The 14,455-nt window shown below is 44.7% G+C and overlaps 1 protein-coding gene across 3 annotated transcripts in view; it reads left to right on the top strand.

Annotated features, from left to right (window-relative positions):
- Window positions 1–9: 9 nt before the first annotated feature.
- The window catches only part of MSI2 (musashi RNA binding protein 2), a 496,891-nt gene continuing 482,445 nt past the window's right edge, over window positions 10–14,455 (top strand). For 2 of the 3 annotated variants that reach the window (XM_004377894.3, XM_004377895.2), the window contains exons 1-5: window positions 10–174; window positions 474–514; window positions 836–917; window positions 1,625–1,709; window positions 5,778–5,819. In XM_004377894.3, the coding sequence (XP_004377951.1) occupies window positions 113–174; window positions 474–514; window positions 836–917; window positions 1,625–1,709; window positions 5,778–5,819 (312 nt within the window). In that variant the 5' untranslated portion in view covers window positions 10–112. The remainder of the gene's footprint in view (window positions 175–473; window positions 515–835; window positions 918–1,624; window positions 1,710–5,777; window positions 5,820–14,455) is intronic. The other variant, XM_023732734.1, reaches the window with a different exon arrangement.

The following is a 14,455-nucleotide window of genomic DNA, read 5'->3' as shown; positions in this document are numbered from 1 at the left end:
GAGGAGGGGGAGGAGGGAGCGGGAGATCTCGGGGCTCGGAGCCGACAGCCGCTCCGCTCCGATCGCTGTGGGGCTCGGTTTTTTGGGGGTGGGGGGGCGGGGGGGCTCAGATATGGAGGCAAATGGGAGCCAAGGCACCTCGGGCAGCGCCAACGACTCCCAGCACGACCCCGGGTAAGTTTCCAGCCGCTGCCCGCCGCGCCGCCTCGGGCTCGCTCTCCTTGCAGCGGCGGGGACGGCGGTGCGCGGAGCCGGGCATCTCCCGCGCCCCCCCGCCCCTCCTGCGCGTCCCCCCCATCCCCGTGGAAGTTACACACCTTTGGATTGCATTTCGCCGTCACCTTCTCCCCCACCCCACCTCCCGGCTCTCGCTCGCTCGTTCCCCCCCGCTTTCCTTTTAGCTTTTGTAAGTTACACGTCAAAATGGCCGATCTGACATCGGTGCTCACTTCTGTTATGTTTTCTCCCTCTAGTAAAATGTTTATCGGTGGACTGAGCTGGCAGACCTCACCAGGTAAGGGAGGGAGGGGGGGACGCCTGGGTCCCCCCCTTCTTGGCTTCTTTATTGCTCTTTGTTATCGCGGTGTAGGAGCCCCCCCCCGCCATTGGCTCCCCACTTCTCCTGTGCAAGGTTATTTTTTTAAATAGCAAATCCTTTCCGAGCCCTCTATGCGACCTCTGTTGCCAAATTTCCCCCGCGTGTGCAAGAAATGCAAAAGCAAAACAGAATAACAACAGAAAACTACTTTTGGTTTTTGTCCTTGATCAAATTTGCATTGTTTTTTTTTCCCCACACCTTCTCCCCCCCCCCCATCTTTCTCTTCTCTCTCTACAGATAGCCTTAGAGACTATTTTAGCAAATTTGGAGAAATTAGAGAATGTATGGTCATGAGAGACCCCACTACGAAACGCTCCAGGTAAACCATTCTCTTCTGGATGTTGCCTTTATTTTAGAACAAAGTTTAAGTTTTATTTTTGGAGGTGTCTTCGGAAGTAGCTGAGCGGATTTAGAATGGGACTCAGTGTGTGGAAGGTTTCGAATGTCGCTCTGTCCCCCACTCCCATAACCCTAAAGGTTATTGTTAATTGGGGCTGAACTCTGGATACATAGATGCCCATGTCTCCGCTTTAAATCGTCCTTCCTTTGCTGCTTTTTTTTCCTGTTTAAAATGGCATTTAGCTTCATTCACTCTTCCACAGAGTTTTTATTTTAATGTATGCTTCCCCCGTACCCCCAGCTCCCCAAACTCTTAAGCCCCCTCTTAGAAAGGTGTGTGAAGCCCATCTTCTAAGTGCCGGGCTTTCTTCGGAATTAGACAAAGCGTTAAGAAAGGGAAGGGGAGGAGGGGGGAGAGGAAACTGAGGTGGCGAAAGAGTGGAGACACCGGCATTTTCCAAGTTACCTCCACCCGCCTCCCTCATTTCACTTCCCCCATTAACCTTGATATTTTCTCTGGCGAGGTAGAGGGTTGCAGGCTGGAGGGGAATTGGTGGAGGGTTGTGGGGAGTAGGGGTGCGTGGGGGGCAACTTTTGCTCCCCATTCTGCATTAGTTCTCACTCCTTGTTGCTTTTAACGGTGTCTCATTTTCTTGTTTTTTTTTCCCCCCCTTTGTCTCATTTCAGAGGCTTCGGTTTCGTCACGTTTGCAGACCCAGCAAGTGTAGATAAAGTATTAGGTCAGCCCCACCATGAGTTAGATTCCAAGACGGTATGTTGCTTGTTGTTGTTATTATTGTTGTTTGCCCGTTTTCAAGAACGAGCTGGGCATTGACAGCCTCATTTAAAGGGACAGCGCCTTCTTTTGCTTCTATGTTGGGAACTGGGTACTTGTAGGCAGAGCTTGCAAGTTGGCTTAAAAGTTTGCTGTGATGTCTGGGTTTGGGGTTTTCTTTCTAGAGCCTGCCCAACTGCAGCTTGCGATGCTGCCAAGTGGAGGCTTGGGGGGCGGCCGGGGGGATGGTCCGGCTTGGGGAGAGGCTGTCTTCCCACCCAAGGACCATGCCGAGAAACTCCACCGGAGAGCAGATGCAACTTTTCTTTGTCAGAGCGGTGCACAGCACACGTTACCAACTGTGGCTGTGAGAATTGACTTTTGGAAGGCACAGCCTGCTTCATGGTTGGGGGTGGGAGGGGACGGGAAGGAGAGGAGGGGGTGTTAATTATTGGCCTTGGCAACAGGTTCCTCTTGGGGCGCTTTGGTTTTGAATGAGGTTTAAGAAGGGAAGGAGATCCCTCTCAGAGCCAAACGGCATTCAGTGGGTGACTCCGGATGGTATGAAATCTAAGGCTGATAAGGCCTTGGGTTTCAAAGTGATTTTCCCCCCTTTTTTCTTAGATTTTTAAATTTGAGTGTGGGTACTTTTATAGAATTCGAAGGTTTTTAAATCCAGAGTTGAGAGGGGGAAAGTCTCAGAGATCAGAAGAGGAAGGGGAGAGTGTCGGTATGTTACAGTTTATTAGTTGAAAATGAATTTAATGGGGTGGGGGGCAAGAAGGGGAGTGGTAAGGTTTATTTCGCTTTGTGTTGGCTTTGTGACTCTCCTCCTTTCCTTTTCTGCTAATTAGAATTTCCCTGCAATTTTTATACATCTGCCCAAAGCAGGGACCCTGAGGTGACACTGAGATGTGGTGCTGGGCTGCCTGGGACTTAATTTGTCTGTGGTGGGGTAGTGGGACCAGGCAAGAGTCAGATTCTAGTCCCAGCTGCCCGTTCCTAACTTGCTCTGTGACCTTGGGCAAGTCACTCCCTGACTCTGGGCCTCAGATTCCTTTTCTATGAAAATAAAGGACTGAGGTGATCTTCCAAGCCCCTTTCAGCTCTAACATTGAATGGAAGAAAAGAAAAGAAAAAAACAAAACCTGGCAACCTTTGGTGCACTTGAATTGATTTTGCAAATTTAACCTCTTTTCTCTGATCAAGGAGGTCAGGTGTGTGTGCCCCCCCTCCAAAAAAAAAAAGATCTCAAAAAAAAAAAAAAAAACCTGTACACTCTTTTAGTTGCTTTATTAATTGTGCTGGACTTGACCTAGCTTGCCGCCCAGCCTTTTTGCACTTTTAGAGAATTTAATTTCAGGGATAATCATTGGTAGGGTGATAACGGATGTCTGAAGAATTTTTTTCTCCTTGACTTCTTGGCTAGACATTTTTAAAAGCTAGTAAAATTAAAGAGGAAAAACATTTTGAGGCAATTTCAGGAATTTATTGTGCATTCCCCCCCACCACCCCCATGGGAGAAATAGTATTTGATTTCTATGGTGGCTGGTGGGTTGTATCCCGCAGTATCAGGAGCAAAGCCTGCACACACACACCCCCACCCCAAATTGTTTGCAGACATGTTTTGGTGGTTATTATTTAGTATAACCTAGCTTTTGACTTTGTTTCAACGTTCAGTGCAGGAGGCAGAAGCTGTTGGTTTATTGACATGGAAACGAGGATCTTGTTTACCGTTACCTTAAAAGCTTTGTTTAGGTAACGGCCATTCACGTCCAAAATAGTACCCTAGTCTTCCTAGAGGACTTGTAGATACAGTAAGTAGAGCTGTACCTAACTAACTAATGTTTTAATTTTTGGTAGTCTTTTTTGTTTGTTTTTTAAAAAAAATAGTTGACAGGGATGTGCAAAAGGTTGGGATTTGCCATACTTCTCTTGACCCTTCCTCTCCCTTAGAGATCTCAGGTGTAAACTTTGCACCCCGAAGAACACTGATTGTGGTATAATGCCCAGATACTGCAACAAACAAGACAGGAGTTCTGAATTGGCTTTTAATTTTGTAATTTAGATTGTTTTTAGTGCTTGGCTTGCTTCATGGCCCTCTACCCCGTCAGCTCCTGGCCTGTCCTTCTATATGTTATTCACCTTTCACTCCACAAACAAGGCGACTTTCATTGTTGCAATTGTGTGCTGCTCAGCTAAAAAAAAAATTCTCAGGGAGGTGTTTATAAAAAGACATACCTGTCTCACGTTTGGTCAACAGAATGGAAAATCCACACCTGTTGTATTTCTCTTGTAGACAAGCTCTAGTCAGTGCTGAATACACCTGTAGATGCAGTAATGTTAATATTTATGGAAGGGTAGCTTCCTAGATTCAAGATTTTTGTCTATATTAGTTTTTGAAAAAGTAATCTCTCATTTCTCAGGTGATGCTTAAAGGTAGAAAACATGCTACAGACTTTTATTAGGTCTTTAAGCTGTCTTAATAAAAGCGGTAAATCCTTGTATGTCTTACTGGCCGGGGTCCTTGGGGATGGAAGTCAGGGAACAAATAAACTATTTGTGGTGTTCCCCCCCCCCCCCCGCCCCAGCCTCCGTGCTTTTCCCCAAAGCATCACTCTCCCCGCACCTTGGCAGAACTGAAAACAAGGTTTAGATTTACATTTTAAAAGGGGAAAATTTTAATATGAAAGCCAGAGCCTATAAATAAATAACTTGTAGCAATATTCATGCCACTTTCCCGGTTGAATTTTACCCAAAGATTTGTGACATTTAGAAATCTATCGAAAACCAACAACGGAAATATATTTTATTTCTTCCCTCCCCATATTATCCGTTCACTAGCTGTTTTTTGCCCTCATACCATCGGCCTGTTAGGTTCAATTGCTTTTGTGGGGATTTTTTTTTTTTTTTGAGTTTTCAAGCCAGTCTCTGATTGAGAATCATGTGCTCTGCCAGTGTCTGATCTGGAAGCATAGGCGGTTTTTCCATTCGGATCACGGTGGGTTAGGGGAACTACCCTAATTATTACACTAGATTCTTCTTCTTTTTTTTTTTTTTTTTCCAGAAAAAAAATTTTTTTTTTTTAAATGCTTCTCCCATGATGATATTTCTTCTCTAATTTGGGTTTAGGTTGTTCATAGAAGACTCCCTCCCCCGCACAGTAGTTTTTAAATCCACATGGAGTTAGTTCCTGTGCTTCCTTTTATTTTGTTATTTTTTTAAGAACCAAGTCAGGCTTCAGTTTTTGACACCTGTGTTCTTTTGGTGGCACAGTGGTTAAGAGCTTGGTTGCTAACCAAAAGATCAGCAGTTCGAATCTACTAGCCGCTCCTTGGAAACCCTATGGGGCAGTTCTGCTCTGTCCTGTAGGGTCGCTATGAGTTGCAATTGACTTGATGGCAATGGATTTTTTTGGTCGTGTATGTTCTCTTGGGTATAGCTGTTGAACCAGTTCTGTTTTTTGATTAATCCTGGGTAACTTGGCTTTTGCTAAAATGAGTGAAGTAGTTCTAGCAGACATCCATCTAGTGTGCTGGATGTCTGTGGAGAATTTTTGGAAGTTGTTGTTTTTTAAATTTTTTTAGAATCCCCTTCTCCTGTGTTGTGTTTAGTTATCGGGGAGAAGAAATACCATACAGTTACCTGTTGCTGGAAGATACTTAGATATTTAATTTGCAGGTTATGATTGTTTTTCAATTATAATGATGCTCCCATCTTTTCTCCCAGCCATGCATCACAAATTAGATGCAGGTAGCATTTAATATTCAGTGTCTGGAAGAGAAGCCCTTGCCTAAATAAGAACACATGAGATCTGGTTTATTAAGAGCATCGCACATTGAAATACACGATAGGACATTTCAGAAACGCTAGCTGGGTTTATTACATTTCGGGAGGGATGGTTAAAGTTCAGACCAAAGTATAAGGGACTTTTAAATTACCTGAGAAGTTCCTAAAAAAGCTAGGTTATAAGCCTGAGAAATGAGTGATTAATAATTAGGTGACTGATCATAATTTTTTTCTTAAAATATTGGCGTTGACTACTGTTTTTCCACTTTCCCCCAGATTGACCCCAAAGTTGCATTTCCTCGTCGAGCACAACCCAAGGTAAGTAGGAGAATCAGTAATAGGATTTTAGCACTCAGAGATGGTTGCCAAGGATTTCAAGTTTCAAACAGGGGATTGGCAGTGAACCGTTTAAACGTGGTGCACGCTGTTCCTTCAGGATATCAGCATGTGGCTTTGAAAGTCCAGGTGACCAGCTCTGTGAGATAACTGCGTGTCTCCAGGTTAGCTATCCCGAGGTGGGTTCTGGGCGTCAACTGGGGGCCGGGACACATCTGTTCCTTAGTGGGAGGACATAGCTCTGTTGGTTGCAGTATTTATGAAAGCATTATATTTATTTTCTACGCATCGCTGAGATCGTATCAGGGAAAGTTCAACATTTCCTCATGACTTTTTTTGGAGGGTACTCTTTTGAGGCCTTACAACTTGGAGTTTATAGAGAGGAGTTAAATTTAAGTAAACAACTTGTCCTTTCTTGGAAAAAACAACTTTGTAGACCCATAAAGCCCTTAATCCGAGAGAGGATCCAGTGGCTGTCTTGGTTTCAGGTTGGTTGGATAAATCAGGGCACACTTGAAACCAGCTATGCTTATTTGTACAAGTGCTTATTCCTGGGCGGAGAAGTTTTTGAAAATGTTGTAACTTTGCAGGAGTAGTACTACAAGACTTGCTTACAGCATTAAGATAGGTCTTCACTTTTTTAGAAGTGTGTAACTAACAGTTTTCTCTGAGCTTGCCTGATGGCACTACAAGAACACAGCTGCACCTAGCCTAAGGTTAAATGTGAAGGGCTATGGCTTATGTGTTAAATTTACATTTTCTAATTATACTTTTTCCCTGTATAACATCAACGAGCCCTGGTGGTGCAGTGGATAAGAGCTCGGCTGCTAACCAAAAGGTCAGCAGTTCGAATCCACCAGCCGCTCCTTGGAAACACTGTCAGGCAGTTCTCCTCTTGTCTATAAGGTGTCTATGACTCGGAGCCAACTCAACGGCAGTGAGGTGTTTGTCTTTTTAATTTAAAAGTATGACATTGAAGAGATACTTTTTCTGCAGCTTGTGGTCTTGGCACTCTTAATGAAAGGGGAAAAGTTGAAACTTCTGACTGGGTCATAAAGGAAAAAGCCTTGTGGCTTTAAGAAATTTAGTTTGTTTCTTTAAGCACGGTCTCTCAGAAGCGGAACCTTTCAATAGCGTAAAAGGAGGACTGGTTTTTGCACATTAATAAAGAAAAAGTTGGCTGTTGTGGATAATATTTTGAGAATTCCAGGTCTGCAGCCTGCCATGTGTAGTATGTGTATTAGGTACTGGTCCTGGCCCCATTGTATAGATGAATAGACTTAGGCACAAATGGGCTGAGAAGTGGTCTGCAGCTAGGCTCTAGAACCGGATCCTTTACTGGTGTGCTATCCTGTGTCACTCTGTTATGGAAGAGGAGACGGGCTCAGAGACATCAGCAGAGGTCTGTCTCTAGTCCCTTCCTTTCTCCCTCCCTCCGTTCCTCCCTTCATTCTTTCATTCCTTTCCCCCTCCCAAAGAAAGAAATACAAATCTCTAAGTAAATGTAGTGAGCTATTTTAAGGCATTTTTCTAATGTTTAAGCAAATGATAGGAATTAATGAACCAAAGAGGTTAGATTATTTCCGTATTTATCATAAACTTCGGGGCTATCTTGACTGTTTAAATGTCTCTTTCCAAACTTTGTGTGATCCTTCACATATCAGAATGCTCTGAGAATCAGTAGTATTTTCCAAGTTTGGTAGAATTGCTATTTCTTCTCTAAGTGTGAATCTTGAAATTTCCAGGTTAGTCATTTGATCACCCAGAGCTAGGGTCAGATTACCCTAAAGGGAAACTGGAAGAATCCCTGATTTGGTCAACCATGGATGGCTCCTTTTTCTTTTCCCCCTTGCTGTTCCTTAGCACCCCCCTTCGCTTTTAAAGCAGGAAAACAATATTTCACTTTTTTAAAAAATCTTTTTGTTTGTTTATTGTTGTAGTTTAAATGAAGTTTACATTTCAAGTTAGTCTCCCATTCAAAAATTTATATATACATTGTTATGTGACCCTAATTGCTCTCCCAGTACTGTGACAGCACACTCCTCCTTTCCACCTGATTCCCTATGTCCATTCAGCCAGCTCCTAACCCTCTGCTTCCCATCTCACCTCCGTACAGAAGCTGCCCGTTTAGTCTCTTGTATCTACTTGAGCTAAGAGGCACACTCCTCACGAGTATCCCTTTATGTCCCATAGTCCGGTCCAATCCCTGTCTGAAGAGTTGGCCTCGGAAATTGTTTTAGTTCTGGGCTGATAGAGAATCCGGGGGCCGTGCTTTCCGGAGTTCCTCCAGTCTCAGACCATTAAGTCTGGTCTTCTTACTAGAATTTGAGTTCTGCACCCTACCTTTCTCCTGCTCCATCCAGCTCCCTGTTGTGTTCCCTGTCAGGGCGGTCATTGGTGGTAGCCAGGCACCATCTAGTTCTTCTGGTCTCAGGCTGATGAAGTCTCTGGTTTATGTGGCCCTTTTGTCTCTTGGGCTAATACTTTCCTTGTGTCTTTGATGTTCTTCATTCTCCTTTACTCCAGGTGGTTGGGACCAATTGATGCATCTTAGATGGCTGCTTGCAAGCTTTTAAGACCCCAGACACCACTCACCAAAGTAGGATGCAGAACATTTCCTTAATAAGCTTTGCTAAGCCAGCTGGCCTAGATGTCCCCTGAAAGCATGGTCCCCAGATCCCTACCCCTGCTACTCTGTCCCTCAAAGTGTTTGATTGTATTCAGGAAATGTCTTAGCTTTGGTTTAGTCCAGTTGTGCTGACTTCCTCTGTAGTGGGAAAACAATATTTCACTTTAATACACTGTGGCATTTGGTTTTTCAGTGATGCATTCAACTTGAAAATGTGACAGAATATTTCTGAAACTTCTCAAAACATGTTCCCCCACTCTGCCCAGTAACTTTGAGTCTGGTTTGTCTATAGGTGAATTGTCAGACTCTTAGATGTGAGTTATGTTAAACCAGGCAGGGGAGGACATCTTTCCATGAAGTTCTAGGGATTTAATAATGCTATCTTACTTTTAATGACACTTCACTTTACAAAGGAGTTTTCCATCCATTGTCTTCATCTGAATCCCAGCTCTGCTGCATTTGATTGCTTTCTTTGAGCAGATTTACTTCTCTCAGTCTAAGTTTCCTCATCTGCAAAATGGGGATGATGATAGTAGCACCTTCTGGGGATTGTTGTGAAGAATGAGAGAGTCTGGTATCTGGTGAGAACCTCGTAACTGTTCCTCCTGCTCATTATTATTATTGTTGGTTTAATCATCATTGTTATTATTGTTGTTAGCAAGCCCGACAGCCTGGGTTTAGATCCAAGATCATTTGTGTGAATTTGGGCAAATTGTTTAACTTCCCAGAACTTTGGTTTCCCCATCTTATAGCGTTTTTCTGCAGATTAAATAGATTAACAAAGGTAAAGTGCTTTAAAAGTGCTTAATAAATACCATATGAGTGTTCCCCAGCATTTTTAGTGTTATTTTTGTTAGGTTCTCACGCCAATCCTGTGAGAGGTCAAGGAGTAATGAGGCTAAATAAATTTATGTGCCAGGCACGGTTCGAGGGGCTTTATGTGTATCAGGTAGTAGTACTATCCCCATTTTATAGATGAGGAAACTGAGGTGCAAATGGGCTGGGAAGTGATCAAGGACACACACCCCTCCACCTGGCTTTGGAACTGGACCCTTTACTGGCGTACTATCCTGTGGGGGTGTCACTCTGTTATGGAGCGGGGATAGACTCAGGTCAGCAGGCTGTGAGGAACAGAACCACAGCCAGACTCTCAGGACTGTTAAGTTCCATATTCTTCGGGCTGGTGATTCACCCTCCTCCTATGATGTCATCCCATTGTGTGACAGTGTCTTATAGTATCTCTTCATCTGACCCCTCAGGGCATCCTTTCAGATGGTTCTGGGGTTGCTCAACCCCAGTGAGGCAACCCAGTAATTGATGAAGCGTGTGGTGGTTGGAGTTGGGCAGGGTGGAGAGAAAGTGCCCTCTCTGTCTATGGTTACTTTCCAGGAGAATTTGAGTCTGGCCCCTGGGATTTCAGACTGAAGTTAGTGTTGGGGGTCAAAAACAGGTTGGCAGGAGTATAGACTTTTCAGTCAAGCCCCCCCCCTTTTTTTTTTTAAATATTTATTTATGTCTCTCCAAGAAAACTTGACCGTGTATGTGTTAGGATCACAGTGGCAGGGACAACCGTGCCTGTCCTTATGGACTTGGTGAGGAGCTCGTAAATGATATGTCAGTATGTGTTTCAGTTAAAATTCATTTCTCTGTTTCCTGGCTGTCCCTCCTTGCTAACACTTGCCAGAGAAATATTCCGTGGAGGTGTTAAAACAAGACGAGCGAAAAGAAACTGTAACTTAATACGAAAGAAAATCCGTGGTGGTGAAGAACAGATTTCATATTAGTTCTGTCGTAATATTCCTTAATGTATCATATAAATAAAAATCTGTTTTGACCAGAATTTCAATGAGCGACCAAGGGAAGGGTTTTGAATCCCACAGTTCATTTATCCCCCTTTGCGATGTAAATGCTCACATCTCAAGCGTAGCATAATGGGGTTTTATTAACTATCCGAGAGGTGACTCTTTGGAGACTAAACAAACAACAAAACAACCCATTGCCGTCTATTCGATTCCGACTCGTAGCGACCCTACAGGACAGAGTAGAACTGCCCCATAGGGTTTCCAAGGAGCAGCCGGTGAATTCGAACTGCCGACCTTTTGGTTAGCAGCCAAACGTTTAACCACTGCGCCACCAGAGCACCCTTTGGAGACTAGTGGCCATTAAATAGTGAAATACATTTTGATCAGGAGAAGTAGATAAGTCCATTTTGTATTATTTCATTTTGTAAAATATGTAAACGGTTCCCCCCCATCTTTTCAAAAATTAAAATGCCGCTCTAAAAAAGATGATTTAATGTGAAGCCATTGGAGAGAGGAAGATGGTTGGGATCAGTCATGTCATGTCCTTTCTTTGGTCCCTTTGGGCAGAAACAGTAGCTGCCTGGAAGGGTTTTGCTTAGGCTTGTGGGTCTTTTTTTCTTGGGTGGAGAAACTGAGAGACGCCCTAATATCTTGCGGCAAGAGTGAAGTCTGGGTGTAACTCAACATCTCCGGTAACTTCTAAACGAATGAATTAAATCCGGTCTGTTCTTTTACCTCCGAGGCAGCCGGATCCAAGTAAAGTCTTGTTGGATTGCCCCGGGCCACACAATTCAATAGTGGCTGGTTTGCGCTAGAAGCCGGGTTTTCCTGTTTCCGGCTTGTCCTCTGACAGGGCTCCAGGCCCTGGAAGGTTCTCTGCTAAGCAAGCATCCCAGAGGGTGCAGTGGCAGCTTCAGCTTTTTACACGGGTACCTCCTGTTCCGGGGGAGTGGTTTCTTGGCAGCTTCTCAAGGGCGAGGGGTGAGTTTTCAGCATCTGGCCTTGCCTTGCTGCCGCGGGTCGAGTCACTCGAGCGTCTTGCTGTCTTGGACGATCTGCAGCTGTCATCTCGGCAGCCACAGTTAACGGACCTGCCGGTGGGTTTCTCGTTCCCACAAGGATGTGGTGGTGAGACTGAGCCCTTTTCAGCAGCAGTGAGGAACTTGGAGGATTAGTGGCTTAGCTTCTTTCTTGTTGGTGAGCGCCGGGCCTCCTGCTCTCCCAGTGAGCAGCAGGTGTCAGCTCACGGGGGAGGGGCCCCTCGTCCTACAAATGTCCTTTTGTGGATTTAGCCTTTCCTCACATGTTTCCATTTCAGTGAGAGGGCAGTCTACTAGGACGCTGCACTCCTGTGTTCTATGCTGAGTGTTTGTTTTGTAGGAGGATGAAGACACTTTCTCAGGGGCCAGCTGCCCACCTTGAGTGCCCCTTGGGCAGCGTCCGTTCTTGGTGTCCTATTTCATATTTTTAAACCTGAACCTTCTTTGGCTGAAAGCTCCCAGAACACACATTTGATCTGGTGTGTTCATTTAAGAAACAAAAAAGAAGCAAACCTGTTGCTGTCGAGGCTATTCTAACTCATGGCAACCCCGTATGTTACAGAGTGGAACTGCTCCATAGGGCTGTCTTGGCTGTAATCTTTACAGAAGCAGATCGCCAGACCTTTCTTCTGTGGTGCCGCTGGGTGGGTTCAAACTGCCAACCTTTAGGTTAGCAGCCTATCAGAGACTGCTTGTGCTACCCAGTTACCTTGTTCATTCGACAAGAGCTCATTTAATAGATACTAATTGCTGACTGTGTGTGTGTACCCACTTTTTTGGGGGGATTCAGGAAACCCTGCATGACTTCTTGATGCCCACTGAACAAAGTCTGAACTTCTTATCCTGGTAGTTAAGGTCTTTTAAGAACTGTTCTGGGGGAGGGAGGGTATTTTTCTAGCCTATCTCCTGTTCTACTACCTTTTGCTACCTTTAAGTTGAGCTTCTGCCCTTCTTGGAACTGCCTGCCATCCCCATCTCTGCACTGTCCTCCTCCTCTCTGCTGTTCAAATCAGACCCCTCTTCCAAAGACCAGCTTAACCATTACCTTTTCCATGAAGCTGTCCTTGCTCCCTCTTGGAAATACTACTTCTTTCTCTGGAATTCCACAGCATTTTACCTTTTCTTTGGTTATGGCTCTACCAACAATAATAATACTAGCAAAAATGGATTGGGCACATACATCTGTTAGGCATTGTGCTAGGTACTCATTCACTCATTCATTCATTTACTCACTAAACATTATTGAGCAAGAGCCCCTGCTATGTGCCAGGCACTGTGTGAGGCTCTGGGGATAGTGTGGAGAGTAAGATAGAGTCCCTGCCCTCATGGAGCTTTCACTCTAGGGGGCCAAATAAGCAATGAGCAAATAGCCAAATATATAACATGGTATCAGGCGTGAAAACCAAAGCCAGGAAAGAGTGATGATTGAGGTGGGGTATGGACCATATTTTTTAATACATCCAGTTGCCATTTGTAGCAGTTCAATAATTACTTGCTGAGTTTCTTCTCAGTACCAGAGACTCTGTTAGGCAGTTAATTCTGAGTTTTGTGGTTATTATAGCTTCATGCCTTATTGCCCCCACTGGATGATAAATTCAGAGGGTACAAGCATATCAATTCTAATTTAAAAAAAAAAACACACGCACGCACACACGAAAATCCCTTAGCTCTTAATACTACTTTCATACATCCTAAAACTCTATGATTATTTTTAGATAGACCAAATGGAAGATGACAAGGAGACACAGGCCTTGTCTTCAGGGATCTTACCTCCAGGTTGAGAGGAGGGGGCCGGCTGTGACGCAGGAGAGGAGGGGATGAGCACACTAAGAGAAGGAGAGATGGCATTTAGAGGAAGGAAGAACGGAGGGCCTCTTGGAGGAGGTTGTCTTTGCCACAGATCCTGAAGAACAGGTAGGAAGGAAGGCAGCAATGCGGTGTGGGACTAGGAAAGGGCAGGCTGTGCAGCTGCAGCAAGAGGAGCATGCTGGAGAGTGGTCTGGGATGCAGCTTGGAAGGTCGGGGGGCCGGGTTGTGGAAGGCCTTGAATGCCAGGCAGAGCAAACATGCTTGTGCCTTGTATGTGCTGAGGAAGCTGTTGGGTGTGTGTGCAGAAACATGGGTGAAACTTTGCTCTATAAAGATGTTCTCTTTTGGACCAGTATAGATGCTGGAGTCGCTGATAGAACTGTGGCTGATGTAGTTTTCATGGAGAACTTCCCACACTGGACCTGTGGCTTACACTTAATTCATACTGTGTTCTCCCTGGCTGTTTACCCATCTTTTGGAGTGGTGTTCTCGTTGGCAGATGTCAACCCTGATCTTTTTGGGTTTGGCAGCTTATAAGGAGCTCGGTCATCCTCTTGTCTCCACCCTCTACTTGCCCCTCTTCTTCCTTAACAAGGGACCACAGTATAGGGAAAATTTCAAAGTTCTGTACTTTGTCCTCGTCTAAGCCTTGATCTTGACCTCACCACGTGTTGTTGTTGTTGGTTAGGTGCCATCGAGTTGGTTCCGACCCATAACGACCCTGCGTACAACAGAACAAAACACTGCCCGGTCCTGCGCCATCCTCACAATCATTGCTATGTTTGAGCCCATTGTTGCAGCCACTGTGTCAATCCATCGCATTGAGGGTCTTCCTCTTTTTCACTGACCCTCTACTTTACCAGGCATAATGTCCTTCTCCAGGGACTGGTCTCTTCTGATAACATGTCCAAAGTACGTGAGATGAAGTCTTGCCATCCTGGCTTCTAAGGAGCATTTTGGTTGTACTTCTTCAAGATAAATTTGTTTGTTCTTTTGGCAGTCCGTGGTATATTCAGTATTCTTTGCCAACACTGTAAATCAAAGGCATCAGTTCTTCTTCAGTCTTCCTTATTCATTGTCCAGATTTCTCATGCATATGAAGCAATTGAAAATACCATGGCTTCAGTCAGGTGCACCTTAGTCCTCAGAGTGACATCTTTGCTTTTGAACACTTTAAAGAGGTCTTTTGCAGCAGATTTGCCCAGTGCAGTATGTCGTTTGATTCACGTCTTGATCTGGAAATCACAAATTGCCTCTGTGACATCAGAGAGTGGCCTAATCTCTGACGTCATGGGTTGCGTCTCCTTGGGGTCACCTTTGGCTGAGTGGCTGCCTGGT

Source organism: Trichechus manatus, unplaced genomic scaffold (assembly GCF_000243295.1).
Source record: "Trichechus manatus latirostris isolate Lorelei unplaced genomic scaffold, TriManLat1.0 scaffold00054, whole genome shotgun sequence".
NCBI classification, from domain to species: Eukaryota; Metazoa; Chordata; class Mammalia; order Sirenia; family Trichechidae; genus Trichechus; species Trichechus manatus.
Note: the sequence above shows the minus strand (reverse complement) of the source record. Positions and strands in the feature narration are given on the sequence as shown.